This window comes from Melitaea cinxia, chromosome 1 (assembly GCF_905220565.1).
Source record: "Melitaea cinxia chromosome 1, ilMelCinx1.1, whole genome shotgun sequence".
In the NCBI taxonomy this organism is placed as follows: Eukaryota; Metazoa; Arthropoda; class Insecta; order Lepidoptera; family Nymphalidae; genus Melitaea; species Melitaea cinxia.
In genome coordinates this window covers 17412307-17438409 of record NC_059394.1, presented here as the reverse complement: position 1 = coordinate 17438409, position 26103 = coordinate 17412307, and the positions used below count along the sequence as shown (strand labels likewise).

Sequence of the window (26103 nt, the reverse complement as noted above, 5' to 3'; positions counted from 1 at the left end):
AGTTAAAATGCCGTATGAAGTTGTTTCGCGGGTCAAGTAAATTATTTTTGTATACATAATAATAACCCCAACGTTACGGTTTCTGTAATTTAGTTGTGAGACAAAATGTTATATTAGACTAATGTATTAAAATTATTTTAATCTAAAAGGTTTTTTTTTACTCCTTATATATTTCGGTGTTTACCTTTTTGGTAACTGTGTTTTATTATAAATAGATCCTTGAAGTGAAAGTTACCAAAGTATTTTAAAATCGTACGTATTTCATGCCCACATTCACTACAGACATTTTACATACACGGGGCAAATCAGGACTGGCCACTAGTAAAGACTAAAAAATATATAAAAGAATATAAAAAGAGTGTATCTAACCTGAAACACAATAACATATTTTAACGGACTTCAAATAAACGAAGTTTTGCGTACGTCTTTATCGTATAAATATTTCCTATTAGTATGTTCGCTCAATTTTTCGCCAATTTGAGACCAGTTTTAACGTAAAATATATATTTAACTAGCTGACCCGGCAAACGTTGTTTTGCCAATAAACTATCTAATATAAGTGTACGGGGATTTACTTATAATCGAAAGCGTTGTAGACAATGAAAGTACGCTTTATTTAGTTTAATAAATTAATCTTTATTAAAGTAACGAATATATCTTAAATTACTATTCTCGATATCTATCTAAACTTAAAAACAATTATCTATAATATTTTTATTATATTGATAGTTGATCAGTTATTGACCGGCGAAGGCAGAAGATCAAATTGAATTGAGACAAAAATCACAATTAAAGGAAATTATTAAAAATAATAAAAAATAAAAATTGCGATGGAAAAATAGGGGTTGATCGTAGAGAGGTGAAAAATTAATAATATATTTTTTTTATTCTAAGTCATGACAAAGGAATAATAAAAATCTTGCCAAAAAAAATTAAGTTTATAATTAACAAATAAAATGTAGGGATTGATCGTAGAGGGTTGAAAATTTAGGGTTGTGTGTATTTTTTTATGTTGTATCATAAAAAAAAAAATTAAAAATTAAAAAAAAATAGGGGTTGACTACCCTTAACATTAAGGGGGGTGAAAAATAGATGTTGTTCGATTCTCAGACATACCCAATATGTCCACAAAATTTAATGAGAATTGGATTAATGAGAAATGAGGGGAGTTTAACTACAAACACCGCGACACGAGAATTTTATAAATTAGATTTATTAGGACGTAGGTACTCTAGGGACAGTCTTATATCAACAATATCAAAATCTATTTATCTGACTCTGACTCATGATTTTTTAATGTATTTTCAGTGAAATCTTTATTTTTGACTAATTTTGTGTACCATGTACGTAACTATGTACATAAGAGTTTACAGGAAATACTTTTATATTCGGGACTGATTGTGAAGCATCAATTGTGTCGATGATGCTTACCAAGATATTTTTTAAACGTTTCTATCCGAGTCCACATTATTCATCAATTTAAATAATTGTATTTGCTTGAAAATGAAAAAAAAATCAACTTCAATTACATCGACGAGTATTAGGATGTAGGTAGTCTATAAAACAGTCAATGAAATATACATTACAAGAGATAACTCAAAAAGTACTCGTTCAATCAATATGAACAAGATCGTATATACAGCGCCAGCTTCCAATTTAAACAAGAATCATAAAAATCGTTACACCCATATAATTATAAAACAAAATTAAAACAATATTTATTAAGTAACCACAGATTTAAGACTAGGCTGTATAGTAACACACCTAAGATGCTAAAATTAGTAAAAAAAATTCTACATTGACATTGACATTTATAATAATTAATACAGCTGGTAGCATTTACTTGGTTGTAGTGTTGTTATTTAGACGTTTTACGAATTTACGCTTTTTCTTTTAAGTTTACAGTAGCTTTCGTACATAAAAATGGTTAAAGCTTGGTATATGGATAATGATTTAAGCGATCAACGCTTAGAACATCATAGGAATCCACCAGAATTTGTATCTCTCGAGGATTTGTATAAGAAAACTGGAGTGGAATATTTTAGCGTAAGTTTCTGCGTTTTGTAAAACGTTTTTTATTAATTGCTTATCGTTTTTCTTGTATTTATCACTATTTAGGCCCTGAGGTCGCGTACATCTTGTAGACAAATCATGCATTCTTTACAAAATGTAAAGAATTCATAAAAGTTGAATAGTCACGATATTATTTTGTAATATCATATTTATTCAAAATATACACAAATATTACAACATTTTTTTTTTTATTATTTAGCAAAGAAAGATTTTTTTTTATTTCTACAAACAATACTAGAAAAAAAATTACAAATATTTGTAAAGTACTACTAATCTAATTAAACCAGTGTATAAAAAAATATTAATTTTTAGTTATTATAAATTAAAATAATTTTTAGTATATTAATTTCGAATGAAAAAAACGTAACTAATCTAAAAAAAACTAATCTAATATTTCAGATTAATGTGAACACATACAACAGTGATGGCGTTTTGGATAAAATAAAGAAAGACAGAGGCTATACATATGAAGATGAAATAGTCTGCTCAAAAGAGTGCCTTCCAAATTATGAAGAAAAAATCAAATCATTTTATGAAGAGCATCTTCACACCGATGAAGAAATCAGGTATACTTGTAAACATTTGTTGCTATGAATCTACCTTTTAGTTTTTAACGGTGAAATGAAAATGTCGTAAAGACATGGTTTATTATACCTTACTGGGAAAAAGTACAATAGACTGACTAAACATCAAATTTTCCAATAGCGTTCTTTACCAGGTCAATTTGAAATATCAACAGATTAAGCCCAAAGGTAAACTACATTATCTTCATTATGTATAATTATGATAAAGCTATTGTTAACTTACTAGAAAAATACCTGATATTAACGCGTTTTAAAAAGTCAAGATATTGATATAATTTAAGAGTATGTTAAGTTTGCCTCGAGACCAAATAATATATTCATTTTGTAATTGTTTTCTAATATTGATTTTAGACAAAAATACTTCTTCGTTAAATATGTCAAAAATTACAATCAGTAACTAATATAATATGATAGTTAAATGTAACAATTACTCATGTCTACTGTAAATGAAAGTTAAATGTGAATATTTAATGCTAGCGGCATCACCAGGTTACACCCGTGTAATATCTGATCCCATGGGAATTTTAAATAAAAAGTAGCCTATGTGTACCAAGTTTTATTAAAATCGCTCCAGTACTGTTTGTGTGAAAGAGTAACAAACATACACACATCCACCCTCAAAAACTTTCACATTCATATTTTAATAAGATTAAGCAATATTATTTATTTATTTTATTTATCCAGAAAAACTTACAGCTATACATAACAAATTAAGAATAGAATTAAAAACTAAAAGCCATTTAGACTAAAAGCCATTTAGAAGTTTTTACAATTAACAGCTAAAGAGTTGCTATATTAATTAAGAGTTTGAGAGTAAAAGAAAACTAAACTTAGGATGGTTTGAGAAATATAAATAAAGAAATAATAGAAATATATAATAGAAATATTACTAAACAATGTAAATATTGAAACAAATTACAGGCTTGTACTGGAAGGCTCTGGTTACTTCGATGTGCGAGACGGCAAAGATCAGTGGATCCGCATTGCCGTGTCCGCTGGTGACATGATTGTTATACCCAGCGGTATCTATCATCGGTTCACTCTTGATACTAATGTGAGTACAGATAATTGTATTTGCTATTTCATTAAATAAAAGAATCATCGAAATCAGTACATCCAGTAAAAAGTTATAAGGTAAAACAAATTAAAATGACATGTTGGTGCAGCGGTCACAGCACTGTTGCGCTGGCTGTCGCGGGTTCGATCCTCGCACATGACAAGCATTTGTGTTGGCCATATAGATGCTTATTGTGGTCTGGTCTTTTTTCCTTCTGTATTGTGTGTGTTCCCGGAACACCGACACAGGAGAAAATCCTACTGGGAGCTATTGAGTGTAAGGCGTTTATTTATTTATAAATAAAAATACAGTCCAAATACTTTTATTTATAGCAACTAGCAAACTGACCCGACAGAGGGTATCATTTCTGAAGTTTCGTTTTCTGAAAATTTCTAATATTAGCAAGACACTTATACAAAGTAATGGAAAACTTAAAAGAAAATAGCTGAATTAGTCCAGCCATTCTCGAGTTTTGGTCTTAGCGTGTTGATAATAATAATGTAGCAATTCATTTTTGTTTATGTAGATAGAAAAGTTAATAATGTTTTCCAAAGTATATCTTTAAATTCGAGAGATTACAAATATTTAAATGTCACAATAACTTAAAAAAACTTGTTACTGAACTATCTTTGTGCAATAATGAAACAATTTAAATACTATTGATACATAATTTTAATTTATTTACAGAATTTCATTCGGGCTAAACGGTTTTTCATTGGTGAACCGGTATGGCTTCCATACAATCGCCCGGCAGATGACATTCCTTGCAGAAAAGACTACTTAGAAAAGCTAGAAAAGGGCTTCGTGTCTGCATACTAAAATATTGCCATACTTTGTAGATATATATTTTATATTACTGCTATATACCTACTGTTCTAAGTGACTACAGACAGCATAGCTATATAATTGTATCTGTTCTTAAAAAAAAGTGACTAATTTAAATCGACAAGTATAGTACGATACACATTATTAGGAATACCTCAAAATTTACTTATCAGATCTGGCTCAAATTTAAATGAGGCAACACTACAAGCGCTAGCTTTTGAATTAAAAAAAGAATTGTCAAAATCAGCACCAAAAAATATACTCGAATTGAGAGTCTCTTCCTTTTTTTAAGTTGTTTACAAATATGGTTTATCCTTTTTCTACATATATGGAACATAAATGGAACCATGGTGGATCTTTTGTGTCATAATTACAATGTCGTTGAGCTTCTTTCATTCTTTGACGTATTTTATATCAGATCATAATGTTTCAAGGCCTACAAAGGTTAAAAAGAATTTAAAATTTAACAGGAATATATATAGCATGATAAGCATGTTCAAACAAATGTAAATTTCTCTGCCTTGTGTTACATATTAACATAGATAAATATTCGATATTTTCGCATCGCTGTTTGTCACTGAGGACTGAGGGTAATAGAAAGTGTTATATATCGAGAGAATTTATTTAGTATACAATTATTAAATAATCCATATTTTATTAAAGACATACTAACCTAACCTATCTCCTTTTGTTAAAGTCTATTCGTAACTTATGTGCTGGATAAATTTTAGACACAAATGGTGAAACCGGCTCTATGAAAATTTTATAGTGTAAAGCATTAAATCACAATAATATGTGGTGATAACTTTTATAGGCCATTGTTTTGTATAAATTATGTATAATATATATGTTATTTTTCTTACATTAATATATATTTGATTTGTAAGTTTTACATGTGCATGTACATATATATGATTTGTTTTCATATTTTATGGGATTTTTGTTTGATGAAAAATATTATTAAAACATTTTGTTTCAAATAATATCTTTTATTCATAACTTGCTCAATATTTTCTTTGCTTGCAATTGCCTCTTCTCTTGACGGCTTAATTGAGATTTATATTAGGAAAAGGATACAGTACGATGTTTCTTAGACTAACTTTCCGAAAAACCAGACTTTTCTTCGCAAATAGTTTTTCATTTTTTTTTTTTTTATCGGACCAGTAGATCTTGAGACTCGAGCGTAAGAAAGCATTAAACAGTACATATCTTTCAAACCTACTGTAGTTTATAATTCCATATCTATGGGTCAGTTGGTTGTTTTAGAGTCAACGATGTTTAAGAATGGTACTCTTAATATATAAGTAGTAATTGATCTCAAACGAGTAGATGGAATAATTAACTGCGTTCAAACTATTTGTTGCTTTACAATTATGGATGCAACTAAAAACTTTTTATTCAGGTACTTCGTAATTTGTACGATTTTATTTTTGTGTTTACCCACACATTGGTTCGTAATTAGTTCAGGCATAGCCTTCTTGACTATCTTTTTGGAAATATTTACAATTTAAAATGTAAGTTATTTTATAAAATTACTCTATTAACTTTAAATAAATATTAAATATGAATTTTAAAATATTGTATTTAAGTGATCTTTGTGTAATTCATAGATTCGTACCTAAGCAGACTTCTTAGACACCTTCAGAATTAGAATAGGTCTATATTTTGTTGCTAAATAGTGTCATTCTGTCATATATTAACTGTGGTTGTCATATCATGGGTTTTGTGTGTTAAACAAAACCCATTTTATTTTAAAATAATTTAAATCCTAAGCCCATGTAGATAATAATTTAGAAATGACTCTTATATATATTGTTGATACATAGTTATGTTTTTTTTTATAATACCTAAGAAAAATGTCTTGAAAGGTAATAGTTTTGATAACAGTTTACAAGAACACTCTTTATCAAATACAATCATTTTTACTTGTATCCAAAGTATTGTTAAATGTTACCTTAGTGATACATAGAGAGATTAGCACTTAAAAATATTTTCATCTTTATTTATTAACAGAATATAATTATAATGAAGAGCTTTTACGATATTATTATATTTTATACTTACTTATAGAAGTCTCACTGTGGGGTAAAAGTCTGTATTACCATTGAGACTGTTTATTCTATACCTTAAGAATGGTTGTTCCACAAGTTCGAGTCATAGCTATAAATTCTTTTATTTCAAATAGACGACTAGGGTGACAAAGAAGCGTACGGCCCGTATGATGATAAGGGGTTACCGTAGCCTATAGACGCCTGCAACACCGGGACCATTACAAAAACGTTACTGGTCCTATTCCCAGGCTCAGCCACGACCTCTGGCCACCTTATTCACCACATGAACACAACACTGTGATCATTTTTAAAATTGAGGTACTTCCCCGGGCTGTTTTAGATTTTCAACGGGGTATTTTCTGCTGTGCACAGCCTCCAAGAATAGTTAGTGCTTGTTAATTTGACATAAATCCCTTACACACCTTAAAGAAATAAAACTCAAAGATAATACCTATATTCTCTGTTGTATTAGGAAGTGTTAATGTAAGCTTTTGATATATGAACTTCGTTTCAGAAACTTTTTTTTTAAGAAGCATGGGTGAAGGAATCATCGTTTTTGCTCTCTGGTATATAGCCATTGCCTACAATTATTATATGTAAGTCAATTTTATCTTATTAATAATAAACATGCGATTAGCGCCTGTTTAAAAAAAAGAGAAGATTCGCGTGTTCGCGGTTTTGCAAGAATTTTTATAAATTAAACTGTCGTATCTAAAATTAGCGATATTCTTTTATCTCCTTTAAAACATATATGTTGTTAAATAATCATTAAAAAAATAGTTTAATAACAAAGTAGTAGTTTAAAAGACATCTTTAATTAATTTCTCAAGTATATGCTTTATATTAATAGATATCAACGCAAGTATTACGTATGCTTGTGTTGTATTTGAAATAGATCACAGATCGCTAACGAGCGTCTGCCAAAACCAACAATTAACTGCCGGAGTTTCAAATGAGTCTATCTTTCGATGCAAACTCATTTGGCTTAAGTGACGAATATTCTACGCAACTATGTAATGTATTGACCACAAAACAAAACTTAAGATAGAATGCGTTTTTTTTTTTATTTATTAATTTTTAGTAGGTATACAATAAGGCGCGAATCGTGTACATTGATTTCTTAAACTATATTTCTTACTTTTTTAATATAATTTTATAAATATGTATGCTAAATAAATCCTAATATATACCTACTAAATAATATTTTACATATCACTATAATTGCAATGGGCCTACCCATACTCTATATTATGTACATAGTAGACAGATCTTCTGGAGTAAAACATATTAAAAAAATACTTAGCGTCTTGTTTATTGAACGCCAAACCTGGGTTCCGCGGTAACGACGTAAAATCTCCACATTACCTTCCATCGATCGTTAACAATTATATACCTACCTACCATAAACATATTTACTACGTAAAATACGAAATCGATTTTTCTTTTTTCATACCGAAAAAATATTGAATATTTAACGCGTTATTTTTCTATATACGTGTATCGATTTGCACGCAAGAAAGCACGTACATCCACAAGTACGTACAAGTCACTGTTGCCACTAACAACCCAAATTTATCTGAACTACCCGGTACCTAAACACAGTTTGTGTTATTGGTCTGTTAACGGTGTTATTTACACCATTTAAATTAAATCTCCAAGCATATAACTGATAAAACTTCTAATTTTGTGCAGCATGCGCCATGCTGTAATAAAACCTACAGTCAGATACAAATTCTAAACAAAATTGATTTGGTTTGTATTGCTCTCATAAGCACCTCTACAGTTGACGTTTCTTAACATTTCTTGTCTCAAGACAGACAACAATTATAAAAATAAAAATATTTCAATAGATCTCGTAAGGGCTTAGAATCTTTAGTTATTATTAAATAACCCTCATAATACTAAAATCGGCCAGTAAACATTTTATTATATCTATCTATAAGTAATAAAATATAAATAAATAACTTCAACAAAGAAGACGACATGGAACTTAATTTAAATAAAAAAAAAATATGTTCAGTGTAAATTATTACATTTTAACCTATTAAGACAAGCACATTAAAACTATTAAATCATTACTAAACAATGTTTATGATCGAATCGGTGCCAAGTTATCAGTTTCACTCATTGCCTCGAGTGTAATTATTTTGGCGTGTCTTTAATCTGATCATCAAACATAGTTTACATTATGAAAGGTCATGCATTATTAGACCTGGGTTAAGGTCAGGCTACACGCCAACATTTTGTTTACTTGGGACTTTCCACTAACAATAGGTGGATAAATTAACTCGTAACTCGATAATTAACCCTATATAGCTTTTATTAACTTTTTTTATTCAAGAATTTTGTAGGAAAGCAAATATCTCGCTATTAGTATAACCTAATTTGTATCAATATTAATCAGAGATATAAACCATTTGTAGCAGTAGTAAAGTATAAAGGTTGGAAATGTTTTCATAATAGTAAAACAACATGAGTATTATTTTAAATCACCATTTCAAAGTGATAATTTTTAATGCCATTTCACAGACACATAAAATTATAATTCAAGTCTTTTCTTGAAAAAGATGATAAAAAAGTACACAATTATATTATAATTCTAAACAATTGGAATGACTATAATATTAGGTTAAAATTCACTTGATAGCCCCTTTCTGTAACTGCTCCAGGAAACCTTTCGAGCATCTCACTGACTGTTGATAACACTTCTCAAAACCAGCTGAGTCACTGTCCTAAACACCAAAATATTTCAATTGAGCAAGACTTTTTCTTTCAACTACTAAGTCTCAATTACAATTTAAAGATGTTGGATATGATGAATATTAAAATAGCAACAAATTTTCCCCATTTTTTGCATAGTGCTATTTAGGGCCAGTTATAAGTTAGATTCAAAATTTTTAAGTCAGAATATAAATACAACTCTAAAACATACCACTATATTTTAATTTAACTTTTAATATTATTTAAACATTAGCACTAAAATTGCAATGATAAAAAATTTATTTCATGGCAATGGTAAAAAGCTATTTAATACTTACATAGTAAGGATCCCTGATGATTCTATCACCTTGAGGGTCAAAATCTCCAAATAATAAGAGCTTAGCCTTAGACCCTTTGGGTGCTCTCTTGCTTAGATCCCGCATATTAGCTTCATCCATTCCAAATATATAGTCATAATGATTAAAGTCCTCTGAGGTTATCTTTAACAAAAAGTGTACACAATAATACGAAATCATTTCTTTATTATTTGTTTAGACATTTTATACAGATGTCAGCTTTCTAATCAGGTATTATTACAGGAGTAGTTAAGCGTATGGCTAACCTGATGGTAAGCGATAACCGTAGCCTATAGACTCCAGCATCGAAAGAAGCATCGCAAGCGTGTTGCTGCCCTTATCGCAACCCCTCCCAGGAACTCTGGTCACCTTACTCACCACAGTAACACAACACTGCTTGTGATTTTCTATAAGATCGAGGTACTATCCCAGTCGAGCTGCTGATCTTGAGCAGGATATGGCCTGCTGTGCCTACCTCAGTTGTTCAATTGTTCATTGCTTATGAATAAAATTTGATTAATTGAATGTTGATATGATCATTTAATAATATAATTTTACTGTGTAATTTTTTTATATGTTTATGTAAACACTTATATAGTATACATTTGTTTACTATTTATAATTAATTTGATTAGTTGATTAGTAAACAACATTTGTTCTGTGTAGCCTTGAATTATGAACGTATATTTGAAGAACAATTGTAGTACAAAGGTGAATATAACAATAATATGTTTTACTATTTAACTCTTGAAACTTTTTTTATATTATACAATATAGAGATTATAGTCATTAGTTAGTGTAGTTTTTCAGAAAATACCTGTTGGTCTTTCTGGGTATGGTCTGTTAATTAGGAAGATAACTACACATACCTGTCTCGCGCAGTTGTTGTACGGTACATCATGTTTTTTCATAGTATCCAGAGCTCTCCAATCCGGTGGATTACCTACATGCCAACTCCCTATCGCAGCGCTATCTATCTCCCACTGATCACCTTCTCCCATATCATTTACTGCCTTTTGAAAAACTCCTTCCGCTATTGGCGACCGGCAGATGTTGCCTATCAGAACAAAATGTATAAGTTTCACGATGATATTTACATAAAACTTTAAAATAAATACTTACCTAAACATATGAATAAAGCTTTCTTTTTCCCTCCGGACATTTTTATTCTTATAACTTATTTAGTAAAATTTATCTTGAAATCTATTGTTGACAAAAGTATAAGAGATATGTTATGTCAAAAATCGATATCGTCTATCATATGTCAAAATCATAAAAAAATAGTTAGAACACGTTCAAGATTATTTGTAGGAAATTAAAATTTTAAATATTTGCTTGATATTCAGAAATATTTTTCAGATATTCTCAGCGATTTTACAAAATACGAGTATGTAAATAATGAGATAAAATTGATCAAAATAAACTTTAGTAGTACTTTTCTACAAAGTATTATCTTAACGATAACGTTGTGGCGACATCTATCGCGCGACATACGAACTACGGAACCCGACAAATACTGTCGGGGCATTAGCCCACCAGATACAACACCCGTCTGGTCGGAGGATCCTCCCTTTGCGATGGCGGACGAGGAACTCAATACCCCGTTCCTCACCTCTCACACCTTCAAACTGGTGACCCCGAGCATGAACATCAGCGCAACCTTCATCGTCATCATCACTTCCTTAAGCTTTCGAGTAGCGAGTCATACAGCCAGCCAGCATCCACAGCTACTACGGGTATCCTGACCACCAGTATGCAACGGATGCGCATTCCTGGTCATCGCCCACAGCCTTGTCAACGACTTTAGCACAACACACTGCACTTAGGCCACTCAGCAAGCAGAGACGCAGCTCTCTCTTGGTTGACGTAGCAGCCAGCCACTACGCGGAACTGCATCACTCCGACCCACTGGAGCATTTGCAGCATCACCATAGACAGTTCCGACTTACCGTGAACTATGCGGCATCTGGTTCCAACTCACCAAAACATTCCACTGGCCCGGCAAGCATCACAAGATGTATGGACGACTCAACCTGCTATCGACCTCCTGACTCGGAGGGGAGTGCTGTGACGACATCTATCGCGCGACATACAAGCTATGGAACCCGACAACTACTGTCGGGGCGTTAGCCCACCAGGCAACGCCCGTCTGGTCTGAGGATCCTCCCTTTGCGATTGCGGAACTCAACACCCCGTTCCTCACCTCTCACACCTTCAAAACGTTAACGTTAAATTAGGGGAAATCCATTAATTACGTGAGCTAAGAGTAGGGAGGGAGAGGTCAAAATAAATCTCACCAAATCTGATTTAAACTGAGGGGGGGATAGTCGAAAATCTCACATCAACTTCAAAAAATATAAGATATTAACAAGAAAACTATTTTAAGTGTTCGTTTTGCGCGCTAAAATAAATCTCATGGCTATTAAAATCATTTAGTTTTTGCTTTGAATTTTATATAATTTAAACAAATGAACTATAAGTATACTTGAATAGTTTATTATGTCCCGTCAATCTCTATTATATTCAGCGTCAATCTCACGTAGAGGGCAAGTCTCACTAAATCTCACTTATGGGGTCTAAACTGATCGAAAAATAGTTCACGTAATTAATGGATGCCCTCTTAGTGTCGTCCTGTTTGAAGCTGTCGAAAGACATTTGTAAAATCTTTTTGACCTGTATTATTTCTATGTGTTCGTTTATTTTCGTGAACATACAAAATAATATCGGACATAGGTAAGTTCAAGACGTAATAGACCTTGCCATTGGCGTCGCTCCAATCTACATATCGCCCCTGCGCCAATATTATAAAATAGCTGTGCCGCACGGTTTCACCCGCGTTAATTTAAGGAAAAATTTAACAAAATATTTTTAAATCATTACTGTGTAATTCGGTTGACTTACACACATCTCCTAAATTATGCGAACAAATTAAATTCTATAAAGGACAAAATTTATCTTCATATAAATGCCTTCTTGATATAGGTCTTTTCATTCATAAGGATCTATGCCATTACATTTTAATTTTTTGTGATCATTAATATTTATATATTTTTTCATTTAACTAGAACAGCAAACAAGCGTACGTATTACCTGATGGTAAACGATTACCGTAGTTTATAGACGTCTGCAATACCAGAAGCATCGCAGGTGTGTTGCTGACCCTATCCCCAATCCCCCCAGATCTGGTCACCTTACTCACCAACAGGAACACAACACTGCTTTAGGGTAGTATTATTTAGCTGTGATCTTCTGTAAACCCCAGTCGGGCTGCTCTATATTTGTGTAGGAAATTTCCTTCTGTGCATTATATAGTGTAATAATCGTTGCAGTTATTTTAAAACTATGATATCTTCAACGATATTCATTGAAATCAAATGATTTTGTTCAAAAAGAAATACTTGTAATGATTAACGTATTTATTTGGGTAAGGATTTATGTCTATAAAACCATCTTCTTATATAGCCTATAGCCTTCCTAGGTAAATAGACCAGCCAACACAAAAATAATCTATCAATTTTAACCGGTCATAAGATTAGCGCATTTAAACAAATCGTCAAACAAACAAATTCTTCAGCTTTATAATATTGTGCACTGAAGGTATACCGGGCAAGCTAAAAACACTGAAATAAACTCTTTTAATGTAAATGATTAATGATGACAAATGGTATTGTGAAGAATACGTCAAAATTATGTAACGGTTGTTTTAAAAAATATATAGACAACGAAGCATTTTTTTTTTATAAAAGTAGTGTTGACTGTCAATAATATTTTTTAAGTATCTAAGACGCCAGACGTTATGTAAAAATCTATATCTATACATCTATACAAATAAATAAAATTGGAGTGTCTGTTTATAATATTAAAACAACTGCTTTTAACTAAATTCAATTTTTTATAATATTTGTTTGTCTGTATGTTTCGGTTAATCTCCGAAACGGTTGGACCGATTTTGACGGGATTTTCACTTTCAGATAGCTGATGTAATAAGCAGTAACTTAGGTGACTTTTGTTATAAAAAAATATATCTTTATTTTATAACTCGGCGACCTGAACAATAACTTTTTTGTTAAATTCCACGCTGGCGAAGTCGCGGGCACAGTTAGTACGTTATAAAATGGATTTTCAAGCCAATTTAAAAAAAATATATAAATACATTCAGAGAAATCAAGCTTTTTTTTAAGTTACACTTTTTTATACTAGCTCGAAAAATAACGGTACGACCCAACTGACGGTAAGCGATTACAGTACACTATAGACGACTGCAACACTAGGAACATTACAACTTTACAAGCGCTTTGCCAACCCTATCCCTGACATTTCCATAAGCTTTGGCTTCTTTACTTACCACAAGCATACAATACTTCTTATAAGCAGTATTATTTACCTGTAATCGTCTGTAGGGGTGTGATACTTCTCCAGACTGGATGGTTCAGATTTTGAGCAAGATATATCCTGGTGTGCATACTTCAATAAGAAATCACAATATTACCTACCAAACCAATATAAAAATACGTAAGACTAAATCAGAATTAGATACGATTAACAAATTTCTCATTTAAACAAATGATGTTGTTAAAATTTTCCATCAAAAACAATATTTTATTGCTAACGAGAACAGGATACCTATTGTTTCGTAATTTCGTTAAATATTGTATGTGTTTTACCCCGCTCGAGATTTACGTCTGCTGTAATTAACGTAGGGCTGAAATAAATTGGTTTTAACAATGCCCGCATGTAACGACGCAAACGTTATTAGTTTTAATTTATTTTAAACGGTGCATTGTTAATTCACTTACATCATTTAACCACAGATAAAAGATTATTTTATTATTATTTAAATACGAGTCAAAACAGCTTTGTTCCTAATTATTCTAGTATTATGTATTACTTGATAATATTATTTGGTATTCCATGTCTTGTTTTTAAAGTTAGAAAAATGATAACATTTTAAAGTATTCCGTTTTAACATTTAATTATTAACATGCTTTGGACGATCTTAATAACGATAAATAACGGTACTATATGAAAATATCATTTTTAACTTTTAAGCATGGAATTTGTTTACTAGAATTTTGTTTGAGGGACACTTTCAGACAAATGAATGATTAGGTATTGCCAAACAATCAATACTGATAAGGTACCACGAGCTTAGGCGTTTCATACAGCTAGTTACTTACCTATATAAAGCTTTACCCATAAAACATGAGACTGAACCTAATTTCCAAGCAATTTTTCGCTTCACCACAGCGCATCGCTAACGACAAGGTCGTTGTATACAAATGAAAATTGCTTCCATTAGCTATGACTATCGTCTCGATTCATTCATGAATATAAGCTGTATTTAAATTAGATTAAATTATTAGGTATCGAAATAACTACATTGACATCTACTTAAAAAACTGCCCAAGTGCGAGTTGAACTCGGGCACTGAGGCTTCGGTACAAACAAATTATTAAAAATATTTTTATTATATGATTAACTAAAAATTTATGCTTTTGGAAATTTTTATTTATCTGTGTTATAAGACGTTGCTTCGTACCAAATTTCAAGATTCAAAGTTGACGGGAAGTACCCTGTTACGTTTTGATTCCATTGCGAGTGTCGTGAATTTGTAGCACAAATGGCTGTATCTTTTGATTGCGTTGACTTAGAAATTTGATTTTTCACAGCTCTAAGGGATAGTAGGCCTAAGTATTTGATATGAATTTCACCTCGATACGTCCACATATTCTTAAGAAAAGGGTCTTGACAAACAAACGGACAACAAAGTGAGCCTATAAGGGTTCCGTTTTTTCCTTTTGAAGTACGGAACCCTATAAACTACGCAAATTAAGTCGCTTTGTTAAAATGTAACATATTTTTTTTACAATGTCAGCAAACAATCGTACGGTCCAAATGATGATAAGCGGATACTGTAGCTTATGGGCACTAGCAACACCAGGAGCATTGCTCGCACGTTGCCGATCTTTACTCACCACAGGAACACAACACTGCTTTTAGGGTCAGAACAATTTGCCATATTGTGAAAAGTCATGATAACCTAACATCACATGCATAGGAAAATCTAATGTATCAATATTAGGAATTAAAAATTTCAATTTAAATTATGTGTAAATAATAAAACGATCCGCTCGACTTCGTCGCGAAAGTAATTTTTCGGCACTATTCCAACGCTATGAAAAAAATCCCATAAAAAAATGGACAAATGCAGACCAAATTCTTATACCGAGCTATGAGAGACTACTAATATAATAATAAAGCCCTTTATTCTGAGATTAAAGATAATGTACGCGTTTGCATCAGTTATAACTTATATAATGTCTCTAATCACAGTGTGCCTCTTGGCATAGGCCTCCTCTAATAATTTCCACTGTCGTTTGTCCTGAGTTACCCGTCTCCACCTTGGGCCAGCTGTCATTTTGAGGTCATCCTCCCATCTTAAGCACTGTCTTCCACAGCTTCTCTTCCCATCTCTTGGGTACCACTCTGAAACTGCCTTACACCATTTTCCTTTTTTGTCGCGCATCATATGTCCGGTCCACCTCCACTTTTGTTGGTCGATGCGTAGTAGGATATCAGTTAACTTAGTTTTCATCCTGATGTCAGTATTTGTGACTATTTCGAAGTTTTGTCCCTACTATACTGCTCCATTGCTCTTTGACATTTGGTAAGTTTGTCTCTTAGAGATTTGGTGAGTGCCCATGTTTCACATCCGTAAGTTAAGCATGGAAGGATGCATGTGTTGAAAGTTTTTCTTTTCAATGCCATGCCCAGGTCCTGTGACTTCATTATTTCCTTAAGTGACCAGAACTTCTTTGCAGGGTTTGATCGCTTAGCTGGTATTTCTGAGTCTTCTGGTTTTTGTTTGCAGTGCAGTAATTCGTTAGGTGCTTTTCCAGGATTTCATACTTCTGTAACGGATCTATCGTTTTGTTTATTTGTTTTAAAATCTCTTGGTAGTTGGCTTCATCTTGTTTGTAGGGCACCCTTCATTGGTTGTGTACATTTACTTTCCGTGATAGTTTTTCTGGAGCTTTCCTGAATGAACTTCGCACCATGCGATGGTTGGTGTTGAAGTTCAGCCTTGATATGATATTTGTGTCTGTAAAAACTTTTGGGTGATTGGTTATTATGTAGTCTATCTCATTTTTGTATGATCCATCAGGAGACATCCAGGTCCATTTATTGTTTGGCTTTTTCTTAAATATGGAATTAAGTATTATTAAATTGTGTTCCATTAGAAACTCAACCAGTCTCTGTCCGTTGCGACTTCTTTTCCCGTGACCAAACGCCCCTAGCACGTATTCGTCGAGGTTTAGTCTTGCCCCTACTTGTGCACTAAAATCACCCATTAAGATAATGTGGTTCTGCATATAATTACGTATTATTATAGATAGATCGTCGTAAAATAGATCTAAAGTAGATTGTTCTGCTTGTTCAGTAGGAGCGTAGACTTGTATTATTGACCACGGCTTTTTATACATAAGTAGTTTCACATTAAGTACTGCTAGTCTATCAGAAATTCCTATTATTTCTGGGATATATTGTTTCAGGTGACGTTTAATTAGGAAGCCAACTCCATACTGCCCAGCTATTTTTCCTTTTTGGTATAAGATGTAGTCTGTATATTCTTCTATTTTTTCTTTTTGTCTCCGCATTTCGCTTATACCTAAAATATCGAACTTTATATTCTTTAGGGCATTTTCAAGTTCCAGTGAGCTTTCATGGTCCGGAGAGTTCTCGTGTTCAATGTGGCAATGTCATATGTTTTGCATCTTTTTATTAGAGGGACTACTAATATAATAAGTTTAAATCTCATAGCCTCTCATGATGATGATGGTTGATGAGATTTTTTCCATATGGAAATGTCATAATTACGAGTTCTCTATACTGAAGTATTGTACCCAGTTGAAGTTTTTATTTATGAACCGATTGACATGAAAGAAATACTAAATGTTAAGTAAAGCCTACCACAATGTACTTATTAGTGAAAACCGCATCTAAATCAGCCGTTTCTTATATTAGCGTGCACAAACATATTTACATTTTTGTTATATGTATTGATGATGATGTATTGATTTAGTATTATAATTAATCATTTTTTTTCTTTCGTGACTTCGTTGTATAATATACCTCATGATCCTAAGAATTATTAAATTAATTTTTTTGATAGTCAAACATCGAGACAAACATCATCTGATAAAACAATTAAAACTAAAATAAAGCTTTATTTTATTTAATGAATTGAATATAATAAAATTTGATTTCATTTGCTGCTTTGGAAGTACGAAATAGTTAGTCCCCGAATATTGAGCACTAACAATAGTTTTAATAGCATCGTGCAGTATTCTGTTCTTTGCCAAAATGTCGCCGCGTTTTCATTATAATGCGACTATTTTGAATATTTGACACATTTGACGGTTATGGGTACGATCTACGTAAGGTACACCTACATTCCTTTATATATGAAAAGAAGTATATAATTGTAAGAATATTTATATATATTACTAGCTGACCCCGCAAACGTTGTTTTGCCATATATGTTATTAACCCCCTTATTATCCCCTCCTTGTAACTCAGGGGTATGAAAAATAGATATTGACCGATTCTCAGACCAACCCGATATGCAAGCAAAACTTCATAAAAATCGGTCCAGCCGTTTCGGAGGAGTATTTTAATTAACATTGTGACACTACAATTCTATTTATATTAGAGATTAAATAATTTTATTACCCATCATAACATCCAGATATTGTAATTTCTGTACGACAGTTGTAACATATAACATTTAATAAATACTAAGAATACATAATTTTTTATCTACTTACTCGTTTTTTTAAAACTAAAAACGATTCGCGAATGTTCTTGTATCCAAGCGGGAATCGAACCCGCGACCGTCGGTGTTTATGCGCCGCCGACAGGGCACCATTACACCTAGAGCGGTCACAAATTCAACCTACTCTATATTATATTGCTTGGTTGAATTTACCAATTATAATAAATTACTGGTATTATGCATATTGACATAACAGTTAAGCGTTTTACCTTTTGTTGCTAGCGAGGCTTAAAACACAGTTTCCCCACACCGTCTCATCCGAAACAATGGAATCAGTAAGTCAGAGATGTTACATAATGTTTACAAAGATATTGGACGATATTAACGCGATACGTTTGGCGACCTTGCTACTTGCCTCGCGTAACTGTAATCCTATGAATCTATGTATTCCCCGTCACCTCGTCAGTTATTTTGAATATGCTCAGATTTCGATGTTCCATATTTTCTCTAATGATAGGTTATAGAACTAGTGAATAATGTCTATATATACGAGTATATTATATAACATTTTGTAAAATTGGTAAAATTTTTGTTCCTATTGTCTGTATTGTATGGATAGATACATATTTGCTCAAAAACGTGTCGTATATTGTTGAAATACAGCATTTCAAATTTATAATACTTGTAATAATAACGTACCTATATAATTGTCTTTATCATTACAATAGTTTAGCTCGAATTTAAAATAAACACGAGTGTTTTGATTTCAGCTAGCCAATTTTAACGGAATGCACAGTTTCATGGCTGCAACATTTAATATTTTAGTTATTTCATAGTTCGATAGCATGCCAAAGTAATGACAAACTTATGTACTTACTTGATTCCAATATGCTCTACGTACATACAAATTATAACACTATAAAATTTTTAATTATATATTATAAGAAATATACAAAAAAAATATTATTACAGAAACTATAATTATTACTTTAGATAGCTGCTCGGACAGACTTCGTTCTGTCAAAAGTTAATAGTATTTTTTTATTATTATTATTACGCTTCAGCCTGTAATATCCCACTACTGGGCATATGCCTCTTTCCCCATGTAGGAGAAGGATCAGAGCTTAATCCACCACGCTGCTCAAATGCGGGTTGGCGGATATATTCCCTACTATGAGTAACGATCGCTATCATGTGTACATGATAACAACCGGGACCGACAGCTTAACGTGTTCTCCGAGGCACGGTGGCGAGAGAGGCAAACACCTTTATGACCAATACAAATGTTTGTCATGTGCGGGGATCGAACCCGCAACCGCCAGCGCAACAGGTACAATCCATGGCTGTAACCGTTGCGCCAACGCGGCGTCATCATCGGCGTATTATTATTAAAACATTCTGTGGGTCTGAAGGAACATGTAAAAAAAAATAGCCGAATTGGTCGAGCCATTCTTGAGTTATGCGCTTAACAACATTCATTTTTATAGATTATGCTTTTGCAATAAATTCCAGTGCCCGGAGGGCTCAATATGTAGAATATTTTTTATTCAAATCAAGGGTTCCAGATTCATAAATGGGTAACCACCACTGTTTCCTAGTATTTAGTTTAAAACGAATTTCCTGTTAAAAAAGCGTCATCAACATCTGCGAATCTTAAACGGATTAACGTAGCAAAATAACTCCTTTGCCTTGACAAAAAAGACCTTCATATATCAATAGAATGGAACATTTATGTGCTGTTATAGTCCATGTCTATATGTGAACGACAATTGACCTGCAATGCGCACTATTGATTTCGCAGTGATGTATTCTTATTGTATGTACCTATGTGCATTGTATGCAGCTAGGTACATGTTATCATTCGTTAAATTATTGCAGATGCAAATGTTTACGTATACGAGGGTTATTTCTGTTTACTTCACGTCTCGTATCGATCAACATTGTAGAAAAGATTAGTTACGCTACCCTGCTGAAAGTTCCAGATAGATCCAAATAAAAAACGATGATTGAAGGGAAGTTATTGTAAACTATTGTGTGTTTGAAAAAGGAATTCCAAATACTTTATTCAAATTTGATACGTTAATGATTAATCTACAATTTTTATCTGGGCATTTTTCGATCCAGATAGATCTATCTGGATCCCCAATGGAACTTATCATTTTATATCGGAGTTTTTCCACATGGTATGTAAGCTAAAACTGTTTTCTAACAAACACTATTATAAATCCTAATACCTACCTATTACTTTTATGACATCGGGATTTAAATAATCTGGGTTTATGTTTCTCATAATAATCTTCTATATAGGTAAGTTCTTAAATAAAAATTAATGCGTGAAATATTCCGAACGATTCCGTAAAATGGAAAGATTTTTTTACAAGGTTCTTGGATGATTCTTTTTTTTACTTTTTTTTCATGACAAGGTTTGTATAAAAGAAAATTAAAAGTAAATCAATATATTCACGAAAAAATATATAAGTATGTCCGCATGACGTTCTCTAGAAATAGGTACTTAACTAGAAATTCGTTTAATGATAATTTTATTTTGTTTCTAAATTTAGAATTTTTCCTTGAGAATCATTGATATTATTCTGACCTTTGCAACTTTTGATGGCGAGCCAGAACCTATTAAGATTTTCCTATCAAAAGCTTATAAAGCGCTATTACTATGGCCGACAAATTTTAGTTGCAGGGAAATTAATTCCTTCCTTGAGAATCTATTGGAAAGAAGCTACATTTTGCATTTTTGGCATGGCGTTTCAATTTCGTAATTCGCGGTTTGGTAAATGGGCTATCCAACACAAAAATAAATTAATTCGAACCAGTAGTTCCCGAGATTAGTTCGTTTAAACAAACCAACAAACTTTTCAGCTTTATAAAATCAGTATTGATTTGCCCGCAAAATTTGTCGTATTTAATAGAAAACGTTTGGTTATTTAATACCTATCTATCTGGGCGATAGGACTCGCGCACGGAAAATGTGGTCTTTACGGGATAAAAAGTAGGTAACCTATATGTTACTCCACAATCTCCTGTATCTTCTAGCCCGGACAAACAATAAGACAGACATAGACAAAGAGACAAAAATTTTAAATTCATTTGTTTGTGTTTTAGTATAATAACTAAATGAATTTGATAAAACATAGCTATCTTAAAATCACAGACAGACACTTCAATTTTATTTATTTATTAGCTGTGCCAGCGACTTCGTCCGCGTGGAATTTAACAAAAAAAATATTGTTCAGTTCGCAGAGTTATCAAATAAAAAAATAAAAAAGTAGCCTGAGTTACTCCTTATTACATCAGCTATCTGCTAGTGAAAGTAGCATCTAAATCGGTCCTGCCGTTTCAAAGATTAGCCGGAACAAACAGACAGACAAAGAGACAAAAATTGTAAAAAATGTTATTTTGGTATATGTGCCATGTATACATCCAAATATTCTTAGTAAAAAGCGGTTATTTTAATATTATGACTACATACCCCAATTTTATTAGATATAATATATTTAATAGATTATGTATAGATGTATTGATTAATCCTCGATGTAGATACAATAGGAAACACTTTATTAATGAATCAATTTGTTCATGACTCGCAATCGTAAGCGAAAATGTCACTATAAACACAAAAATAAAATAAAATGGCATCAATGACGAATAATAATGCATTTCATGCTAGACATCTAATTTCCCGGTAATAGAACTGGTTCAAATTGAACGTTAGTCAACTGACCCCACAACGGAAGTATGAGGGCTTGACTCACGTTTCGCCGGAAACGCATTAAGAGTCTGCCCACAGGCCGGCGCGGGCGCAAGAGTAATGGATTATGTCTGCTTTTCGCTCGGATTGTGCGAAATTGCATTCCATTGTATTTACGACTAGTTGGAACCCGCAGTTTTATTTGCACGTTTTATGAACTTATGTTAGGTATATTTATAGATTTTTTGACGGCAAAAATTGCTTACTGTAACGAGATATGGCCGATATCCGTAGGGGGTGGTTATGGTTATTAACCGACTTTAGGCAATTAATAGTTTCTAAGTTTGTCTGCAAAAAAATATGTATTTTATTTTGTATGTTCAATATATTTGTAATTTTTGGACCCATTTTGTAATGATCTTTTTTTTTGTTGTTAGAAAAGGCTCATTGGAATAAGTACCTACTTTAAGCTATATTTTTATTTATTTTAGAGGAAGCCAACAAAAATGTACAATAAAATTTGGCAGTTATAGAGACAGCAGATAGAGGTGAAAACTTAGAACTTTTAGTTTTAAAATTGTAAATTTCATAATGATTGATTGAAAAATTATGTACATCAATCATGTCGGTGACGCGAACGCACAAGATTTCACCCATCCTATAAGCTGTGCGTTCGCCCGTCATGTGCATGTCGGTTACGCGAATCCATAAGATTTTCCCCTACAAAAAAGTGCCCAACGCGGCTAACGAAGTTGCACTTCAGAAAAAATCTTATTTAAAAAAATTAAGAAGAAATAACAATTCTGAACACTTTAATTCGTAAAAAATGACAAAATTGCTAACAATTTTGTACATTGAATTGCTATTGTACATTAATACACTTACGTAGATGTTGGATAGGCTTTGTACTTAAAAAATTCTATTAGGGAATAACTAATTAAAATAAGTCGTATAATTCACCGTTCCAGACATCCTAAGACCTTAATCCAATAGACGTCTCAAAATACTGTGGCTTCATTAATTATGTTTTGTGCCTGACCAAGTGACAACTTTAATCCAATTTTACCTAAAATTAAGTTACCTATATCTACGATTTTATTTTTGTGTTACCCACACATTAGGAATTCTAAACATTTTTGAATATCATATCAAAAATTGACCGCTCCAGCGGGGTTCGAACCCGCGTCTCCGACTGACCGTGTCGGCGCTCTAGCCAATTAAGCTATGGAACGATGTACCCGCTAGATCGAAATTTTTGATATGATGATTTTTATATTACCTATATCTTATAATAAAACGAAAAAAAAAAACTATAATAATCTTATATATGAAATTCTCGTGTTAGTTACAATACTCCTCCGAAAGGGCTGGACTGATTTTTATGAAATTTTGTGTGCATATTGGGTAGGTCTGAGAATTGGCCAACATCTATTTTTCATACCCCTAAGTAATAATAGGAGGGGTCGGTTAAGGGGATTTTATAATGGATTCCTTTACAAAATATTAAACATGTATTTTACTAAAAACTTTTTACTTATTATTCTTTCCTTTGCCAGTCATTGAATATGGTTGGGTTGCCTGTTTAAATAAAACTTTTATTATATTTTTTATATTTTTATTACAAAATATATTGTAAAATATTTTGTTAATATTCTATTTGACATTTCCTTTATCTAGTTGCTCTAAAAATCCTTTTGCACATCTAACAGCCTGTTCGTAAGCCTTTTCAAAGCCCCTTTCGTCATTGTCCTGTAACAAATATTTTAAAACAATATCTATATAAGCACCTTAAAAATTTACTATTGTCGCCAGTTTCTACATAATCGGTCTATTTCGAAATTATTATCATATATTTACTATAGAATACAATTAAAATTATCTTAGAAATTTGATCTAATTTTTTAAATAAAACTTTTAAAATATATTGAGATATTGGGGATATATTTTTTTTTCAGGTCTTCTTAATTGTTTCTATTATGAAAAAAATATTTAAAAAATCACCAATCACTTCATTTGAAAATATACGCATATTTTAAAAAAGCCTGTGGTATTTTTAAGTAAATAAAAGAAGATCTTACAAAATAAGGATCTCTTATAATTCTTTCGCCTTCTGGATCAAATTCTCCAAAAAGAAATATCTTTGCTTTACAATTTTCAGGTGCCATACTTTTGAGGTCACTTATATTCTTTTGATCCATTCCAAATATGAAGTCAAAATTATTAAAGTCTTCTTTAGTTATCTATGATAAAAAAAATAATGCATGAAATTTTAATACATAATAAGGTAGTACTTAGTCTGTAGTTGTGTTCATTGCTCATTTCACCCCAGCAGGCCTAGCATGCGCGCCACGACAAAATTTTGTCTACCCCTTTTCTCGTATTATCTCTCTATGTCTACAGTAGCTAACATACGTGCACGCGATACTCTTCTCGTTACGTCAAGAAGAGATAATCATTAAATTTTAGTGATCTGTGATATTTATCTCTACAGAAGCTAACATGACATCGTAATTTTGTCGAATTTTGTCGTTTTAGGAAGAGAAACTTCTCGTCTTCAATATTATCGACGAGAAAGACGATAAATAAAAAATAAATAAAACCGGGTGCCTATTTTAATTTTAACCCATATGTGCTCAACTTTTTTTTTTCGTAAAAACTGATATTTTTTCGTTTTATTCTAAGTCCAATAAGCATAAAAATAAAGGTATTCTAAAAATTAAATAAAAAAAAATATGCCGTTTTGGACATTTTCACCGCCCCAATTTTGGGGCGCTGAGCACGGCAGATCACGTCTATAACCACTCCTTAATTTTTTCAATTGCATTTATTTTAAAGGGTAATATTAATAAAATAACGGTTATAGAGGTTGTAAATGAATTTTTATTACATCTAAGAACATCTACATACATCCACACATCAGAATAATACCATTTTTTTTTATTTATGCTATTGCGGTAGCAGCCTATATTTTGATCTAGGCGATCTACTCCGCCCATATATTGATTATACATTTGAACACAAAAGGGCTGTTGAATCGAGGGTTTTTTTTTTTCAGCACTTGACCATCGCTTGGATCCGCCAACTGGAGAAACACCTTCACAGGTCGAAGCTACGGTAACGACGTTACTGACGTTGTATCGTACTAGAGACACGCCTGATGTTTCATCAATGATTTGATGAAACATCAGGCGTGTTGATCATAGCTCCCACGCTGTTTTTTCTTTATGTCGTCGATTGACTCCAGCAGCGCATTTTCGACCCTTTGGCCCGTATTGTTCATGTCCCCTGGTGACCAAAATTCTTCAAAGCGATAAGCAATCTAAACGATGTAAAGAAATTGTCTATGTAAACATGAACTCGAAAATCTGTAGGCAATTTGGCCGCCAAGTTCGTAATGACAGATCCTCCAACACCTAGATCGGGATTAGTGTTACCTGTGCTACCTCTTTTTGGCGCAGAAGTGGATGTATCTCCCGATAGGGATATCTTGTCGTCATCAATCGAGTCCACTTCTATAACTTATCTTTGTAAAAGTGAACCCGATTTGCGCACACATACAAGCAGCGCCTCGGCTCGTAGTTGATTGCCTGTCAGATGATTGATATTACCTACAAGCGCATTCGCACTTCGTCACTATCGCAGACTCTCGTCAACATTTGGTTGCTGGGCTATGTGTAGATAGTGTCCTCATCTTCCGTCTCCAATAAGTCGATAATTTCTGCTAAACTCAACCTAAAACAACATAATAAATATAAAAGTATAACATATAAAGTACCAATATAACTGGAAGTTGCTATAAACAATGTAAATAAAATATAACACATATACCATGAAGTTTGAAATCAACATGCAAGTACGTGCCCAGCGCCCCAATAATGGGGCGCTATAAATAATGCCTCTAAAAAACTAAATCTTAACCGAAAGAATCGATTTTTATCACAAAAGTAATCAAATATAAAATAATACATATAAAAAAACTGC

At 32.3% G+C, this 26103-nt stretch overlaps 4 protein-coding genes and 1 long non-coding RNA gene across 15 annotated transcripts in view; 3 read left to right on the top strand and 2 right to left on the bottom strand.

The window, feature by feature from the left end:
- Nucleotides 1-1829: 1829 nt before the first annotated feature.
- Nucleotides 1830-5206, top strand: LOC123658095 (1,2-dihydroxy-3-keto-5-methylthiopentene dioxygenase). The gene is made up of 4 exons (XM_045593568.1): nt 1830-2046; nt 2473-2639; nt 3579-3711; nt 4402-5206. The coding sequence occupies exons 1-4, from the start codon at nt 1924-1926 to the stop codon at nt 4531-4533; spliced, it is 555 nt and encodes a 184-aa protein (XP_045449524.1). The 5' UTR covers nt 1830-1923; the 3' UTR covers nt 4534-5206.
- A 787-nt stretch (nt 5207-5993) lies between these two features.
- Nucleotides 5994-26103, top strand: part of LOC123658061 (MHC class II regulatory factor RFX1-like) — a 45565-nt gene continuing 25455 nt past the window's right edge. Inside the window, exons 1-2 of one of the 3 annotated variants that reach the window (XR_006743822.1) lie at nt 5994-6053; nt 7105-7186. Coding sequence is in view for 1 of the 3 variants with exons in the window: in XM_045593547.1 (XP_045449503.1) it covers nt 6368-6407; nt 7105-7186 (122 nt within the window). In the remaining 2 variants the exon portion in view is untranslated. Of the gene's footprint in view, nt 6054-6112; nt 6408-6893; nt 6975-7104; nt 7187-26103 lie in introns of those variants that run through there. The other 2 variants (XM_045593547.1, XR_006743816.1) reach the window with 2 other exon arrangements.
- Nucleotides 9068-11752, bottom strand: LOC123657993 (low molecular weight phosphotyrosine protein phosphatase-like). Of its 3 annotated transcripts, none has more exons than XM_045593475.1 (4): nt 11680-11752; nt 10516-10703; nt 9629-9790; nt 9068-9322 (listed from the first exon to the last, which is right to left on the bottom strand). In XM_045593475.1, exons 1-4 carry the CDS (start codon nt 11735-11737, stop codon nt 9227-9229), a joined length of 504 nt encoding a protein of 167 aa, XP_045449431.1. In that variant the 5' UTR covers nt 11738-11752; the 3' UTR covers nt 9068-9226. The 3 variants fall into 3 exon arrangements, with proteins under 3 accessions (XP_045449431.1, XP_045449443.1, XP_045449436.1); XM_045593487.1 differs by lacking the exon at nt 11680-11752 and adding an exon at nt 11628-11670; XM_045593480.1 differs by lacking the exon at nt 11680-11752 and adding an exon at nt 10769-10915.
- LOC123658081 lies at nt 10296-10781 on the top strand. The gene is made up of 2 exons (XR_006743825.1): nt 10296-10357; nt 10449-10781. It is a non-coding gene; the product is annotated as an uncharacterized LOC123658081 (long non-coding RNA).
- Nucleotides 23735-26103, bottom strand: part of LOC123658013 (low molecular weight phosphotyrosine protein phosphatase-like) — a 479256-nt gene continuing 476887 nt past the window's right edge. For all 7 annotated transcript variants that reach the window (XM_045593513.1, XM_045593500.1, XM_045593524.1 and 4 more), the window contains exons 4-5: nt 24201-24362; nt 23735-23871 (exon numbers count right to left, since the gene is read on the bottom strand). In XM_045593513.1, coding sequence (XP_045449469.1) covers nt 23776-23871; nt 24201-24362 — 258 coding nt within the window. In that variant the 3' untranslated portion in view covers nt 23735-23775. The remainder of the gene's footprint in view (nt 23872-24200; nt 24363-26103) is intronic.